The 17467-nt window shown below is 34.3% G+C and overlaps 1 protein-coding gene across 1 annotated transcript in view; it reads left to right on the plus strand.

Moving 5' to 3' along the window:
- Positions 1-17467, plus strand: part of ASCC3 (activating signal cointegrator 1 complex subunit 3) — a 254485-nt gene that overhangs the window by 183037 nt on the left and 53981 nt on the right. Inside the window, exons 26-32 of the mRNA XM_066179496.1 lie at positions 1159-1244; positions 2691-2857; positions 2994-3139; positions 3247-3367; positions 5375-5517; positions 15332-15469; positions 15573-15693. Of these exons, the coding sequence (XP_066035593.1) occupies positions 1159-1244; positions 2691-2857; positions 2994-3139; positions 3247-3367; positions 5375-5517; positions 15332-15469; positions 15573-15693 (922 nt within the window). The remainder of the gene's footprint in view (positions 1-1158; positions 1245-2690; positions 2858-2993; positions 3140-3246; positions 3368-5374; positions 5518-15331; positions 15470-15572; positions 15694-17467) is intronic.

Genomic DNA, 17467 nt, shown 5'->3' on the forward strand with positions numbered 1-17467 from the left:
GCCAGATCTTTTTCTTCCTTACTTAACAGCATTTCCTGCTTTAATCTTCATCTATTAGCAGGGGTACTGTTTTATAGCTATTAGTTCCCTTCCATGTGAATACAACTAGTCCAGTCTCTCTATTATTTAAACAAATATTTGCAATTAATTGCTACAAGCCAGTTTTCTCTTCCAGCTCCCCCCTGTGTTTTAAACTGCCTGAAAGCTGACCAACTCACCTTTTGGAGTTTTGTTTTCAAAGTGTATATATATCTGCTTCTCAACTTAGCCGTATTGTCTTAGGTAACCACATTTTAGCTTTAAAATCTTTCAAGAAGATCTCTCTATCGGACTGGGAGATTTCAAAAAGTATAACCTTTCTATTAGCAGATATTGTGTACATAAATTTCTTAATCATCTTTGAATTTAAATATCTTCATGTAATTTGTTAGTCCAAGTGAGGTAAACAAGTCACTCGTACACTTTCAATTTATCTGTGAGACATAAAAAATAGCCAGTTCTCAAAGGAATATATCTTTTAGGTTTTGATAAGGCTGGAAGCCTGGCTATATATTTCAAAGAATATATGTGAACTCTTCATGTAGCATTTTCTTCATGTTCAAGAGCTTTAGAATTTTTAACCGTAAATCTTTAAGTAAATATGTTTTGTACATGTGAGCATATTCCCCTCTGCACTACAGGCTTTTTTGAGAAAAATATTGCGACATTTTGCTTAAGATAATCAGCTTTTTTATTTAATTGGTAATGTTTTAATAATTTAGTGACATTACTAGAAATTTGGTACGATATTGCTTGCTAGAAATTCAGATTATTTCTGTTCCAGAATGTTAACGTGCAGGTTTTATAGTCATGGCAAAAACACCCCGTTATTCGCATAAGTGGGTTTTGATTTTAAAAGGTGGGATAAAAATGTGCATTTCAAGAAATTATTCTTTATCTGAATTTAGTTGCTTTTTAATTGCTCAGGAAAAAAAGCAATATTTTCAGGCATTATGTCTGTTTTAAATATGATCCTGTTGTAGGGCATTTCAGGAACTCCGACCTTATTTAATTTATAGGATATGAGTATGTTCAAATCTCACAAATACCATGTGTTGTAGGTACACTTTAATAAAGGTGTCTTTTTCAACTTCTAGTTTGGTGTCTTTTCTTTTGCAGGCCGTATATATTGCACCCTTAAAAGCACTCGTCCGTGAGAGGATTGAGGACTGGAAAGTTAGGATTGAAGAAAAGCTCGGTAAAAAGTATGTTTCTCCTTACCTAATCAGAGAAATGAGAAGCAAAAGATCAGCTCATCAAGTATGAATAAAATCTCAAAATACTTATGAGTATTTCAAAAAGGGTTATGGTTTTATACTGTCCTTCAAATTTCTAGTACTTGAAAAGTTCTATCAATAGTCACTGATAGATCAAAACTAAGATCAAAAATGATAGATCGAAAGTGATAGATCAAAATCAAAACTAAGAAAGGGATACACTTTGATACCCAGCTATTTTTGTTCTCATTGCTTGCCTGTATAAAAAATATGAAGCTCAGATTTCACTCCACAATATCCTTGGAAATTGAAAATGTAAGTCAAAATAAGCTCTCCTTAGAAACCTCAGCTGTAAGGAACATACAGGACTTGCATGAGCTGTACAGTAGTAATCACACTATGTCCTTTATATATAAATTAGTATCATTTTATTCCTTGGTAACATCAGTTTCCTGCTGATCTTCCCAGGTGTTGGAGTACATTATGATCTATAAGGTATATCAGCCATGTTGATGCTTTCCAAAATTTATAGTGTCCTGAATTAAAATTTTTCTGCATAGAATGCATTATTTGGGGCCTTCACCTTCTCTGAATATAACCTTTTTCCTAAGTTAAGCTCAAAGCATGCCACAAGAGAAAGAGATGATGCTCTGTGTAGATGAAGTTACCAGTAATATTCCTGTTGTTATCATAACAATGAGATAAAAATATTTTATGGTTATATTTCTTTTTTTGAAATTTATAATTACTTGTGACTAGAATCTTGAACAGGATATACCCATAACTTAGAGGAATTTTTATTTGATGTTCAGCTGGATTTAGAATGTGTCACTGAAATGTCTAAAACCCATTATAAAGGATCCTTCTAAAATGATGGGTCATCGCAAATGCTGCGATGACAATTGGAACAATTGGAAAAAATCTGCTAATCATCTTCAAAAATTAATCTCAGGCTAATCTCTGTGGCATTCTTAATGGACCTTCACCAACAAATGCAAAACACACTGCAGGTTAGCCTCATTATGCAAACCAGAGATCCATGCAGAACAGCAGGCAGCAACTTGGTAGCCTCCATGAAAGCTTTCATCCTGTCTGTGACAGGATGTTATGATTCACATTACATCATACCATTATTATGATATCTTCATTTTGAAGAGCTTACTGTTTGTTTGGACTCATATTCGTCCTCTTCTTTTTATATGGTTTTGCTAAGTTATGGTATTTGGTATTTATATGGTATTTACTAGGAAAACAAAGACAGGTTTGTTTACTTAAAACAATTTTGAAAATCCTGTTAAATGTACTTGACAAGAAGCAAAATTGCTTTGTTTATTTTTGTTTCCTTCCTCTTTTAGGAATTTAAGGAGTAAATATTTTAATGTTAAGATGTTTTAAAGCTTTGTAAAGCCAAGCCACTGTCCTTCTTGATTACAGGGTTGTAGAATTGACAGGAGATGTTACTCCTGATATGAGAGCTATTGCCCAAGCTGATCTGATTGTTACTACTCCAGAGAAGTGGGATGGTGTCAGCAGAAGCTGGCAGAACAGAAGCTATGTTCAAAAAGTTGCCATTCTTATCATAGATGAGATCCATCTTCTAGGTGAGCATGTTTTGCGGCTTTTGACCGGAATCACTGCTAAATTTGAGGAAGTGTGCTGTTACTTATGATGTGAATATACTTTTTGACATCTGAACCTTTCCTTTTTCTGTTTTGCCATTTATTTTTCATTTACCAGGGGATGAGAGAGGCCCAGTATTGGAAGTCATTGTGTCTCGAACAAACTTTATCTCATCTCACACTGAGAAGCCAGTAAGAGTAGTTGGTTTATCCACTGCTTTAGCAAATGCCAGAGACCTTGCTGACTGGCTAAACATTAATCAGGTACGAAAAATGTTTTCAAAAATGGATAGGTATTTGTCACGCAGAAAAACAAAATAGAATTGGTACGACAATTCAAGACTAAACTTGAAAAAAATGTTCTCTTTTAGATGGGTCTGTTCAACTTCCGACCATCAGTGCGCCCAGTTCCTCTGGAGGTACACATTCAGGGCTTCCCTGGCCAGCATTACTGTCCTCGCATGGCCAGCATGAACAAACCTGCTTTTCAGGGTAAGCAACAAGCTCCTAGACCTTTTCTATCTTTCTCTGAAAGAAAAAGGGACTTTACGCAGTTCATTTGCAGCACATTTGCAACATGTGTTACTGTATGTACTCTTGGCATGTATTGGGAGAATCTGCTCTGCTAATGGCCCAAAGCTATTTGTCTGAAACATAAAGTGTGCTGCAAATGCAACATGTAACAGAGGAATGCCATGTATTTAGAACAGAAGAATAAAATTAGTGTTGGTGAAGGGGAAATAAAATGTGTTTTCTCTTAGCATTTGACACCAGAAAGAAATATTTGTGTAAAAATATTTAAAATTTAGAAAGCAGTAAAACCATTCATATTATTAATCTGCTGAGGTATTTTCATATGGACCACTGCATGTGAGCATTAAAGAAATTGTGAACAGAAGTTGCAAGTCAGGCTAACCTCCTATAGTTCTAGTTTCAAAGCAATAACCATAAAATTCAAAATTTGTAGTGCATCCAGATATGCTTCTGTTTCCAATTTTTTATTCTTAACCAAGCTGGCAAGCAGTATAGATTTAAGAAACGGTCTCTTGTATTTTGTTTGAACATGTTTTTTTTAGGTTACATAAGGAATATTTATTATATCAATTAAAAATAACCTCCAAAATAAATTTTGTGATGTGAACTGCTGTTGATTGTGAGGTGACATTTGTGAGGGGACTTTTTAGCTGCTTTAATTAGCCTTATGACAGAAGCAAAGTATTGATTGTGGACTAGAGACCAATCTTGACAGCTCGGATTATTTACACCTCCACAAGAGCATTGTACAAAAACACTAATGAACAATAAATCTGTCTTGGGCTGTTCTGCCACACCTGTTCCTGAAGCAACAAAAATCCATTACATGTTGGGCTTTTAAAATATATAGATATATTGGCATATGTAAGATATAAATAGACATGAATTATCCTATTTCAGTGATTTCACAACTGCACTGCGTGTGTATATGCAGGAGCACATGCTGGGTAGTATTCATGAACTGCAGAGTAATATGTGCTGGTGGGCAGTATGAAATAGTTTTCAGAAATTAACAATACATAAATTTAATTGCTTGAATGGGAATTACATGAGAAAACACACAGATGGATTTATAAGTGGCTTAAAGAGAGTATTTGAAATTCTAGGTACACCTGTTTATACTTCTAGTGCTTGTTGATGTTAGAAAATATGTATAAATATGATTTATTGAATGCACTGTTCCCGACTTGTTTGACATGATACAGTCAAGGTTATTTTAGCATTTTCATGGCAATACTTATTCCTGAGACCATAAAAATTTCACTGCAACCTGAAACTTTTCAAAGATGGGCTGAGCAAGAAAATGCTTTTTTAAAAAGTCCCAAAATGTAATTGGTTTAAATACATCATAATTGGTTTAAATATATCAGACTAGTTAGTTGGCACAGAAACAAAGCTCTCTTGTACTGTCGTGCCCACTTTCACAGCAGCTATTGAAAAGTCACTTTATACTTTTTTTTGTGTTTTCTGATACTGGTAGATTGAAGTGAGCCTCTGTAGGCTGAGTTTATGTAGTTTGAGCTCTGGGTCAGGCAGAAAACAAATTTTAGACCTTCATGGCACAGAGTCTGAGACAACATATCCCAACAGTGTATAAAAAACATTAACATACTTATTAGGCTGAGATAGAGAAATTGGCAAGCGTGAAGTCTGGAAGGCTTGTCTAGGTTTTGTGGTGTTTTGCTGTTGTTTTTTTTTTTCTCATAAATGGTTCTCTTAATTAGCTCACAGTGTTCACTGAAGTAGCTGAAGGGAAATTGAGACTCAGCTAAGCGTAGTTTTATGGCCTTTGGTTCAGAGGTGGTGTATTCTCACCTCAGTTGTATCCATCCAGCAGAATAGAGGCTCAGTAGACATACCTCAGTGTCATCTGCAGGGAGGTCTTTCAGCTGTCATGGGATTGCAAAGAGAAATTCATTTCTGTCATTAAAGGGTCTAATTCTCAAATTCTGTTTTGCTCAACAGCAATTCGGAGTCATTCTCCAGCCAAGCCTGTTCTTATTTTTGTGTCATCTAGACGTCAGACACGGCTTACTGCCTTAGATCTCATAGCTTTCCTAGCCACAGAGGATGATCCCAAACAATGGCTGAAGATGGATGAAAGAGAGGTAGAATCATTTTACCTTCCTTATTTGTCCTTTGCTTCTATCTTATTGATGTTTGAAAAAAAAAATTCATCTGAAACAAAAGAGTTGTTTGAGGGTAGATCTTGAAAGAGTTGTGCATATGCTAAATTTCCCTATGAATTAAAAGTAGTGACAGCATTAAGGCTATAGAAACGTCTGTGCAAGAGCTGAACTTCAGAACACAAACTCTTTTATCTTTGTTTTTTCCTGCGTATCTTATTCATGCTAGTTCCATGGTCCCAGACAACATATATCACATGGTGCAAGTCTTTGATACCAAGATAAGACAAAAAGAAAGAGGGCTAGTGCTCTCTAAAGTTTACAGCTGGACATCTGTGATATATAGATGTTGGGCTGAAATCTAAACCAAATCTCTTTCACTGTTTTAAGAGAAAAATCATCATTCTCATAAGATGCATTATGTATATATATATGCATGTGTATCTGTGTGAATATATATACCTATGTATATACATGCATCCACCTATATTCCTAGATAGATATACTGCAGAACCAATCATTTAGCAATGGTTCAGTCTTGCATATCAATGAAAGAAATAAATGATATAAAAAAAGTAAAGAAAGCTTCTGCCAGTATCTTTGTTTTAAAAATATAAAGATTGCAAAGTCAAACACTCAGATGTTAAAAAATGCTTGCAGAAAGGTTTAATTTTTGTTCTTTTTCAAGCAATATACTCTTTAATTACATTTTCTTCTTTTTTTAATCTTCTGTTTACTGCAATAGATGAATGATGGCTAAATAATAAGCAACCATTCAATATTCTTTTTATCTGCATTCTTCAAACTGTATACCAGATTATATTTAATTCACTCAGTTCAGCACCTGCTCTGAATGCAGTATTATTTATTTCACTCTGCACTAATGGTCCTGATCATAGTATATCATTGTTGCAAAAAAGGTTTTTCTGCTCAATATTCAAATTTTCTACATTTTGGAGACTAGCTTTTTCCAATTAGTGCAAATCTTCTACTAGGAATTTCTATGATAATTTATGGTCAAAACACAGCAAAATGCAGGAATCATAAATATAAAATCCAAGTTAAATACTGTATGAATATTTATATATCAACAGTTTTATCAATGGTTATACAATTATAAATATTATATACCAAAAAAGTATAGGTTTCTGGATTGTATTGTTTGTGTTTCTTTGCTCTTAGCCAAAAAATAAAATGGGATTTTTCAGAGATGAAGCATAACATCTTTATCTTTCCTGTTTTGGATGGATTTTAAAACAGAAAATGGCTGTCTTGGCTGATAAACCACACTTAATAAAGCATATCTCAGCTTGATGATGCTTTTCTAGCTGTATAACCTCTATTTAATGTTTCCTTGAACTTGTTAGAAACATTTCATATCCAAGTTGTTATTACTTAGTAGAGTACTCTTGTATCTTGTGCTGGTTTACTGTAGTAATCTCACCTACAATTAGAATATGCACCAGGCAGTTTGCCCTAAATGACTTGCATTAATATGAATAGTCTCCCCATGTCCTGGGAGCCACTGCTATTCCAAAAAGAACTGTAACTGAAGCTTCTTCACTTGCTGGAAAAGGGTTTTCTATTAGGAGTCTTTGAATTTCATGTTTCAGAATAAGCCTCTGAAGGTTTTGAAATAGGAGCCAACAAGGACAAGCAGACTTTGCATTTATTAGTTTAATAACATTTGCATATGATTTGTATTTGAATTAATAAGCTGAATGTTTGGAGCATGAGGTACCTACCAAGTTACTCAGGTCTGATTACGTAAATGTAAAAGACTGAGGATTAAGTTCTAAGTTGTTATATCTTACCACTATTATGCAGAACACAATTCTGTTTGAAGTACCCACAATTTCAAGTGGACATTTCTTTGGGCAATTATGGGACTAGTTTGTAGTTTTGTGTTTTAAATGAGCATGATTAGCCTGAGTTTCATTTGACATTGAAGCAAAGGACAAAGCTCTAGTAGTGCTACATACATAGTGTATAACCTGCCTAATTCTTTAATAATAATCTAATAATAATAAAAACTAATCATAATTTAGGGGGGTTTTAATTTAAAAATTTAATCTCAAGTAATATTAAAGTCAAGCTTAGATGTGAAATAGACAAAATTCTCTCCAGACCACCATAAAATTTTAAAGTTTGAATAGTAGAACTAGCAAATGCTTTGTAGTAGCTATTCTGTGTCTTAAAGCCTTGTCCAAAATTTCAAGTGTTTCTCAATGCCATATGGGATTAAAATGGACCACTTAGAAGAATTAAATTGTTTCTGCCTTTTAAACAGCACTTTTTTTTCCTGTCAGTTTTTTCCATTTGTTTTTTTGGGTTTTTTTGCCAACCACTGTTCCTTTAGGGGGACTTACAGACAAATTATTTTCAAAATAGTTGTAATTCTTAACTGGGAAGTATTTTGAGATATAAGACATTTTTCATGGGTGTATACAAAGTTAACAAGCTGTACAGCAGACCATGGCATTTTTCTTCAGTCAGCCTTATTTGTATAATATTAATTTTGGCTGACATAAGATTCCTTTGAGAACTCATTAGTTAAGTTTGTTTAATGGTGTAATTGGGTTTGTTACATGATGGCTAAAAGTTCGTCTGTTTGTGTTAGCTTCCCAGTAGATTTCTTAAGGCTTCTTAAAATGTTCTAAAACAATGCCATCCATAATAGCATCTAAAGGACTGATGTTGAGGTAGAGACAGATTCTTACAGCCATTAAAAGTATTTTTCTTTTGTTCTTCTTTGTGATGGTATCAGAGAGATTCAGGCCTTGTGGGGAAGAGACTGGAAATCAGCAGAGACCAGCACTGAACCTTTGTTAATGTGTTGTTACCAGCACTAGATCTTTGTTTATCAGCTATGCCACCGTCTTTGCTTCTCTCATCATCTCTGCAGAGATTCTCCCTGTGGTGGTAAACCAGGCTCATTTGAAGCTTGTGATGAATGATTCTGTTCACAAACTTCCAGGCCGCTTTTCACAGTACTCTCAGATAACAGGCAAATCCACTTGCATTTTTGCCACCCAGATCCAAATATCAAATTCAGGCAATAAATCAATCAGTTATATTTTAAATGACATGAACTTGCATGAACCCTCTGGAATACATATTTGTATGTAAAACTTACAAACAGAAACAACCCTTCAGCTGTTGCCACCAAAGTACATAACAGCATGCCTGGATCGTGGAAGAATCATACAAAATGTTCTTTCCCTCAAAGGAGTCATTATCTAACAGGTGCAACTGAACTATTGTCGAGAAGGAAATTTGTTATACAGGCATCTACTGAAAAATATATGTGTTTTAGGCAGCTCCATTAGGTTTTGGGAATGGTTCTGGAGTTTTTCCTTGAATTTCATGCATGATAAGCAGGTTTTGGCTCATACCCATTACAGTATTCAGAAAGTTGAACGGTATTTAGAAAGCTGAGACAGCAGTCAATCTTCAAAAAACTGGCCAGTACTTAATGACACTTGCTGTTTCTAATACTGCTCAGTTTTACAGTTCCTTTGGACCTGCTGCTGCACTACAATAGTTAAATTTGTTTCATAGAATCTATCCAACTAAGTTTCAGGCCATATGCATGGGTTTTTTGTGAAGAAATGGCCACTCAAAGACCTCATGTATTACATATACTTTAGCCTGACCAAGGAAGCCTCCAATGTGGTTTGAAATGCCCCACTTACCAGGCTTTGTAGCTGATGCTTTAAAGCTCACCACTACTTTTTCCAACTGCACATGCAGACATTCTACAGGATTTAAGCAGCAGTGCTACAGTTCACCCAGAGTATGAGTGGGCAGTCTCTAGGAAAAAAAGAATAGTTCCCTTTAGACCCTTAGAGATGTTTTTTAATTTTTCTGTATGTTGTGTTGTCCGTACACATTTGAAAATTTATCCCTCTTATAATATGCCCCAGCAGCAGAAGCTGTTTTCCTTGCCATCTACACTAGTGGCAGGGACTTTTCATTAGTCATGACTCTGTAAAGATTGTCCTGGTTATGCTTTTGGTGCATCAGGTGCACCAAAGGTGCGTCATGACAGAAATGTGAATGGGCAGTGCATCTCAAAGAGGAGATTGCATCTGTAAATAGAGTGGTTCTTCATTTCTTTTTTTTGTTCTTTGATGCCAGCATGCCCATGGTAAAAGAAAATGTTATGCTTACCATGGGGTTTTGGGGTTTTTTTGTATAATCATTAGAGGATTTTTAAATGTACCATTCCTAGCAATGTACCATTAAATGTACCATTCCTACCAAATTCTAATTTGGACTTGTCAGCCAGGACTGTCATGTTCAAGCTTTTGACCCATTACTTATCTTGTTAAAAGGGACAATATCTCAGATTATCATTTTGGAAATAGACAGTACCACCAGTTTCTGATAGTCAGCTTGGGTAAAATCAGTTACACTGTTCTACATTAGGAGCTGACTAAAGAGGAACAAGTCCTTCTCTGTCAGAAATTGCATCTACATCTGTGGTGGCAGAAAATGTTGCAATCTTTTTACAACATAATTTATTAGAATCAAGTTTTCAGTTTATTTATTTTTCTCTAATGTTTTTACAGCTTTTTGTTTTTAACCTAAAACAAAAATACAAAAGTAGTATTTATGGTTTATTGTTTGAAGTTAGAATACAATTCTCACCAGCAGACAAGCAGAGTGTTTTCTCATTTGTTTGGTGAGGTTTCTTTTAAAATTTATTCCCTGTCCAGATACTTGGATTTTTTTTTTTAAATATATATTTACAGTGCAAGGATGGAGGAGAAATTTACCAGTGTACATAGTTTTAACTTTAACCGCAATGGTTTTTGCGTTCTGCTTTGTGCATCATTTGGCCATCTGCATCTTGTTAAGACTGTTCTTTATGAAACCTCTAGAAATAACTAATATCCTTTAGCACAAATATACCTGCAGTAATATTCAATAGTATCCATATCAGGCAATAGTTTGCCTCCACTGAATTCAAGGGCCCTTGAATACAGGACATTCGTTGACTCCAAAAGAATGAATCAGACCCATCCTGATTTTGCCATTTTACATGTGACTGTATAAATATGTTTGCAATAATTATGGATTAGTACATGTGTGTTTGTACACTGTGTGGAAATACACATAGCCATATGTATGAAAGGGAATTAAATTTTACCAATAGTTGGTTTGCATTGTTAATAAAACCAAACAAAGAAAAAAAAACCAAAACCAACCAAAAAAATCCTAAGAATTCTTGGAAAGACAAAAGATGGCTTTTCCTTCTCTAACCTTTAAATCAAACAACCTATTATCTCCATGTTAATGTTTTGAGGTAATGTGGTGCTATAAAACAGGAATAGAAAAATCTGGTCTGTGTCATGAACAGGCATATTGCTGTCATTTAAATGTGTCTTTTAGTGTTAAATGTTTTGTTATATTATTATGCTTTAATGTATTATTATGGTTTAATAATGTATCTCAACTGTTTAAAACACATTTGAAAATGTTCCTTGAATAATCTTATTTGAGTTCTTTTAACCAGCTTGTTCAGTGTGGGATAGTTCTGAAGTATAAGCCAACTATTCATCAAAAATAATTTTGTAAGATTTTTATTTTCTCTGCCTTTAAAGATCAGGAGAGTACCCAAGAATGATTTCTAAGTGTTTCAGTCATTATAGAAGTTCAGCTTCCTTCTACAAGATGTTGGTTTTATGACACAAAAGTGTGTCATTAAAATTAACATTTAGTTACAACAAGGAGATGTTTTTATTTCACTTAACATCTGTAGCAGATGTGAAATATGTAATTATTTTTGTAAAAGACTTCATAACTTTCACGATTCTTTTGTTTGGCAGATCTTTCTTCTATTGGGCATTTTAGACAATTGATAAGCATTATTCAGTGGCATATGGTCTGAGTCTGACGTGCTTTGAAAAGAGTAGAGAGTACTAATAATGAGGATTCTGTGAAAATGGGAAAACCAGCACAACAGATATGCTTTGAGAAAGTATGGGGTTTTAGCATCTTGAAACAATATATCACACTCAAAGGGACAGAATTGGGCTGCACAATCTGTTAGCTCATTCTTGTCCAATCTGGTCTCCTCCTTTCTTTTGGAGCCAGCATTGTCATCAACTTGCTGAATTATACTCTGACTGGAATGTATTTCAGGCACAGGGTAATGTATCTGCTTAAATGGAATCCTATCTTTCTACAAAAGCTTTTTAAGTATAATAAATTTAAAATATTAAAAAAAAGTTCTATTAGCTTAAAGTAAATGGTTCAACAGTTTACATATGTGCAGGGACAAAGAAGATGACTACTTAGTAGTTTGAAAAAAATCTGGCTTGTTTAGAAATTAGAATAGAAAATAGAAATAAAGTTTATTTTTTAGAACAAATATTTTGCAATGCTACCAGGTTCCGAAATTGGTTTTCAGGAGATATTTTTCTTTATTCAGAAGAAGAAAGGAAAAAAAAACAGCAAAACTTTTCAGCATGGGCCCGATCCTGTGAGTCCAGGGAAAAATCCCTTCCTGGCATTAAGTTCCCTGCATTGGTGTTTTACAGGGTTTTTAATGCCAGTAAGATGTGTATTTCCTTGTATTATTTTATTATAATTTTTCTGTTCTTAAGGTAAGATATATTTCATGTATCTTTCTGTGAGTAAAACTACATTACTGTAGTTTTCAGAGAGATAAATAGTAATTGAGTCATAACAATTCAGAAATGTTAGATTTGTTTTATTGTCATAATGCTGTGTCTGTTTCTGGTTAATGAACCTATTAATTGTGCCATTATTTCTTAATAGAAAATTATAATATTCTTAACTACACTGACATAAGGGAGTTACATTTCTAAATAAATTGTCATGAGAATTTTAAGCCGTGCATTGTGCCTATGGGTAAAACAGTTATGTTTATTACAGTGATTTATGTGAAAGTAAGGGGTCAGCTAAAAATGACTAGGATTCCCTGCTGCTAAAATGACAGGATAGCAGTGCCTGCGCCAGTGCCCCTGCTAAGGGTTCTTTAGTTTTCCTGTGGTAAATTACACTGCTTTGCAGGTATGACTAACAGCACCACAGGCTGCCGCTGTAATACGAGTCAGAGGGGAAAAAAATAACCACCACTGATTGTAAAAGCAAGAAGCACATCTTTGAATAAATTCCCAGCAGTGTGAATTTAGGATGTTTTGTGCTGGCAACTCTATGGCAGAAAGGTTTAGCTCAGGTTGTGTACTGGAAAAGCTCCCAGTGTAAAACTGCTGTGTGCTGAAGGAGCAGTCTAATCACTATAGACTAATCCCAGTCAGCTAATTTGATCCCTGTACTGTTCTAGAGGAAAAGGGGGTTTAGATTCATTATTTTCCCAGTATCGTGCTCTTTTGATGTGAATAATGAAATAAATTTCTTTGGAATTGGCTCGTTCTCTTATGTTAAAGACATAACTATCGTAAGGTGCTGTTTCTTGGTAGGGAGAAGAAAAATTAATTCAGCAATGTAGTATCTTTTGTCAATTCTTGAATGCAGAAACTGACTAAAATGTAAATGCATTTTTTTGTTTTTCACTTATTTACCTATTTTGTTTTCTACTTTTTTATCTTAATTTCCTGTAAAAAAAAATATATATATAGTTATTATTTCTCAAAGTGTGTACATAGACGTAAGGAGCCTATGCTGTACTAGTACCATTTAATAAACCTGTAGCAAAAAAAAATCATTAATAGGTTTGACAGTATTTTTGTACTGAATATTGATTGTCATAATTCTAGAGAAAACAGTATATGGGTTCCCATTTTATCCAGACATTTTTTAGTCTTAGAAGAAAAACTCTTTAAGATGGGTCATAATTCATGTTGTCTACACTGAAGTCACATGTCTACATGTTGACTAGAGAAATCAAAGGTTTGCTGATTGTATCTAGATAGATAAACTTTATCCTTTAACATATCCTCCTTTCATTCATCTCTTTACTCTCTTCGACTTATCTACCCCTCTTCTTGCTTCCCTTTCCTAAATGGTCTTATCCCCTCTTCACTTCTCAATTCATTGGGATTTTTTCTTTCTGCTCCCTTTCTTTTTAATGTTTTATGGACCCTTTCACTCTTTTCTTCTGTAAGCACCCTTTTCTTTCGTATGTGCTAGATCAGTTTATATAACAAACCTTCCGTGTGTTATAGTACAGGGAACTCTCAGGAACATCCAGGCAACTGCATTGTGTGAGGAAATAAAGTTTAGGAGCTTTCATTGACAGATGAAATTGATTGATCTGTCAAAAGCTGAACAATTCTTTTTTTAAATTAGTTTCTCTGTTACTGCCATCAGTTGTGGTTCCGTTAGTCAAGACTACTTCAACAAATAGACTTTTGAAATGCTTTGCAATTTACTCTCCCTGAAAAAATTGATTGATTTACAAAATCTATATTGTTTGTTTGTTTGTTTGTTTGTTTTAAAATCCTCAACACAGACTGTTATATCCTCTGGATTTTTTAGTGCCTTTTAAAGGTTCTTTTTATAATAGTAGCAACATGTTACTTGAGTTTAGATGTGTGAATCATTTTATTCACATTAAGGTCTGAGAACCATAAATACCCAGGAAATATTTAGAGAGTTTACAATCTTGAACATCAGAAGTGAAGCACCTCAGAGTCCTAAATAGACATGAAGATATCACTGTAGTCACGCAGCTATCGTATCTCAGTACAGAACTCAGTCTGAGATGAGGCTGAACACTATGTCCAGATTATTCAGTTACCCTGACTAATTTGTTCTGCCTTACTATTTTTTTCTCTAACCTTGGCTATACCTCCCATGACCATGAATGATTCTGCCCTAAGTATGCAATATCATCATGCCACTGCTGGTGGCACCAGGAAACCACTAATAAGAGCATAAATTTTAAAGTTCCTGGCTATAATTATATTAAAATCACATAAAATAAAAAATGACCTTAGAAATAAAACAGTAAAAATCATTTTGAAGGGTAGAATCACTTAACAAGACTGTTTTGTGCATTGTTACTAAGAGAATTTTCACTGAGGTCATCTACAAAAAATAATAAGCTTATTATCAAATTTATGATTTGAAAACATAGGCAAGAAAGATAGATTTCATAGTAGGGAAAATGATTCCAAGAGTCATTGACATCAGATTTTAAAGAATTAGTAATAGTAATAAAAATAGCTTTTTATCTGGACTTCTGAGAGTTTTAAATGAACACACTTAATGTTGGACTTCGCTACTGAATTTGAGTCTATAAATTACAAACTCACACTCCAAAAAAAATTTTCAAATTAATTTGCATTTCAGCATGTGAGTAGGAAGCTTTCTTGATGAATAACAACTGCAAAATTACCAAACTGAGGAACAGTCTATCTGTTCAAAGGCATTAGAGAGAGCCAAATTTATTTTTTATGACTGTTATTATGTTACTGGTTGCAGGGATTTGCTATGTTTTTATACTAGTTCTAACCCCTTTGATACGAGGGATTGCATTAAACAAACACAGAACAGAATTCACAGTATTTGCCAGACCTGTCAAGATATTTTCAGCATTTTCATTTCCTTGTCTGCGTTACTTAGCATGTCAATAAAGTCATGTGCATTTTCTATTCCACCCCCATTGTTAATATAGTTTTTTTTTTAGACAAAACCAGTCTTTTCAGAGACTGAAGAAGGCTCTGATTTTCTGCTTGTATAAGCTGCATTGAGCAAATTATCATTGCTACAAAAACAAAAAAATAAAGATAAGAAACCTAGAGGTTTAAAATTTCTCAGTAATCTGTTTTAAAGCATGCAATTATTCTTTCTGTTACAGATGAATGACATTATAGCCACAGTTAGAGATTCAAATCTGAAGCTTACACTTGCTTTTGGAATAGGCATGCACCATGCGGGTCTGCATGAAAGGGACAGGAAAACTGTGGAAGAATTGTTTGTGAACTGCAAAATCCAGGTACATGTGTTCTTTTTGAATCCTGCTGTAATGAGTTTTACATGGAATTTTAAAAGTTGGCTTTTTGTTACATATACCTCATTAATCTTTCTTTTTGTCTTAGGTTCTTATTGCCACAAGCACATTAGCTTGGGGTGTAAATTTTCCAGCTCATTTAGTAATTGTTAAAGGAACAGAATACTACGATGGAAAAACAAGGCGTTACGTGGATTATCCCATTACAGGTACTCACATAAATTATGGAAATGTTCATATGCTGAAATGAATTTCAAGCGCATGCAAATGACCTGAATTATTTAGTAACTGAATTTGGATAAAGGCTAGGAGAGATGAGGTAAGGGTTTTTTCTTTGTTTAATGCAAGTTGTAAGAGTACTCTTAAGATTTTATGCAATAATAAAAATATTTCGGTTTCACAGATCTTTTTTCTTGCTAAATTCCTTTAATGTGTATCACCCAAAATAGACATTAAACGAACAAAATAAAGCCATATCTAGTTAACTAGGTAATTGTATAAAAGGAACTTTGCAAGCATGCAATTTTTTTTTTCATTTCTTAAACCTCTTCTAAATAGAAACAAATGTTTAACAATAAACTTAGCCATGGTTTGAAATGCAACAGTTGAATCACACACATAATAGAAAATAAAATGTATACATAGTCACTTGGTAGTAAACAAAAATCCTTAACTGGCCTGGTATCTTCAGTGATATAAGGGAAACTTCAGAAATAAGCAGCTAAATTAAATTTTTGATTTTATGGCTTGATACAGACTTTTGATGCTTTCTGGCTCCAGTAAACTCCAGTTTTCATAAGCTGTTCTGCAGTGATTTCAACAAGCTGAAGAAAGTGAACCATGGAAGATCTTTTTTCAGAATTCAGACAGGGAGAATATTTGTGTGGATGGTACTAAGTTTGAAGAATGAGGACAAGCTAAATTTATTCCAGGTTTCCTGTTCTTTTTTCCCTTTCTCTTTTCAGAAGAGAAAGTTTATTATTAAATGTTCCTATACTACGCCAGCAAAGTGTTCACCTGAGGACAATCTAAATGGTATTTGTTAGGTAAATACAGAGCTTGCATCTTTTTAGCCATGCACTGTCTTTTCAGCAAGAGAAGTTTAGTAATGTAAAAAAAGCTCAAACTGAAAATACTACAGGAGTTACTTCTTCAAGTAACCCATCATAGAGCTTAATTTAGTGATTAGTGCTCTGCAGGAAACTTGGGATCAATTTCCAGACCAACTCTCTTGTTCAAAGATTCTGGTCTGACCTGGGATCTCAGCCATGCACACTTGTATTTTGTGACAGATTTTGGCTGACGTAAACTCAGTGAAAACAGTCTCTGCAGCGAACCCGCATCGCGCTCGTGCTGGCCAGAGGATCGCCGTTGATTGGCTTTGTTACTGAACGGGGAAAAGTGGCGAGGAAAGAAATCAATGGAAGTTTTAAATTTTATGTTGAATCCATGGCACTGTCAGAAATCAGTAATAGAGAAAATAATATATTTAAGAGAAATCAGGGCCTCAATAAACAGTGCGGACTCACTGTGCTGTTTTAGAAATCTGTTGTAAAGCTCACACAAAGCCTTTAGGGAATGCTGAGACTTTCACTCTTTATTGCCTTTTTTAATTCAGGTAACTTTAACACTGGGTGTTGTTCAATTCCTGAATTTTCAGTAAGACTTGGGGCAGGGGAAGGGGTGATTGGAATACCACCATCTGTGATGGAAGCATTCAGATTTTGTTGTTTGCACTGCAACAGAAAATGCAGATTCCTTATTTTATGAAGAAACATGTGTGGTTTCCCTAAAGCATTTTTATTTTTAACTTTCTAGAGAATATTTATGCATCTGGAACTTCTGTGGATAGGTAGTACAGTTTTGCTGCAGCAATAAAATAAAAATGTAATTAATTTCTTTCTGAAATACTTCCAAAAGTTTCTCAATACTGTCTTTAATGCTGCCCTCAAGTTATGCCTTCAATGTTCCATCATGGTATTA

This window comes from Chamaea fasciata, unplaced genomic scaffold, assembly GCF_029207755.1.
Source record: "Chamaea fasciata isolate MVZ Bird 193981 ecotype frontalis unplaced genomic scaffold, bChaFas1.0.hap1 SCAF_3, whole genome shotgun sequence".
NCBI classification, from domain to species: Eukaryota; Metazoa; Chordata; class Aves; order Passeriformes; family Sylviidae; genus Chamaea; species Chamaea fasciata.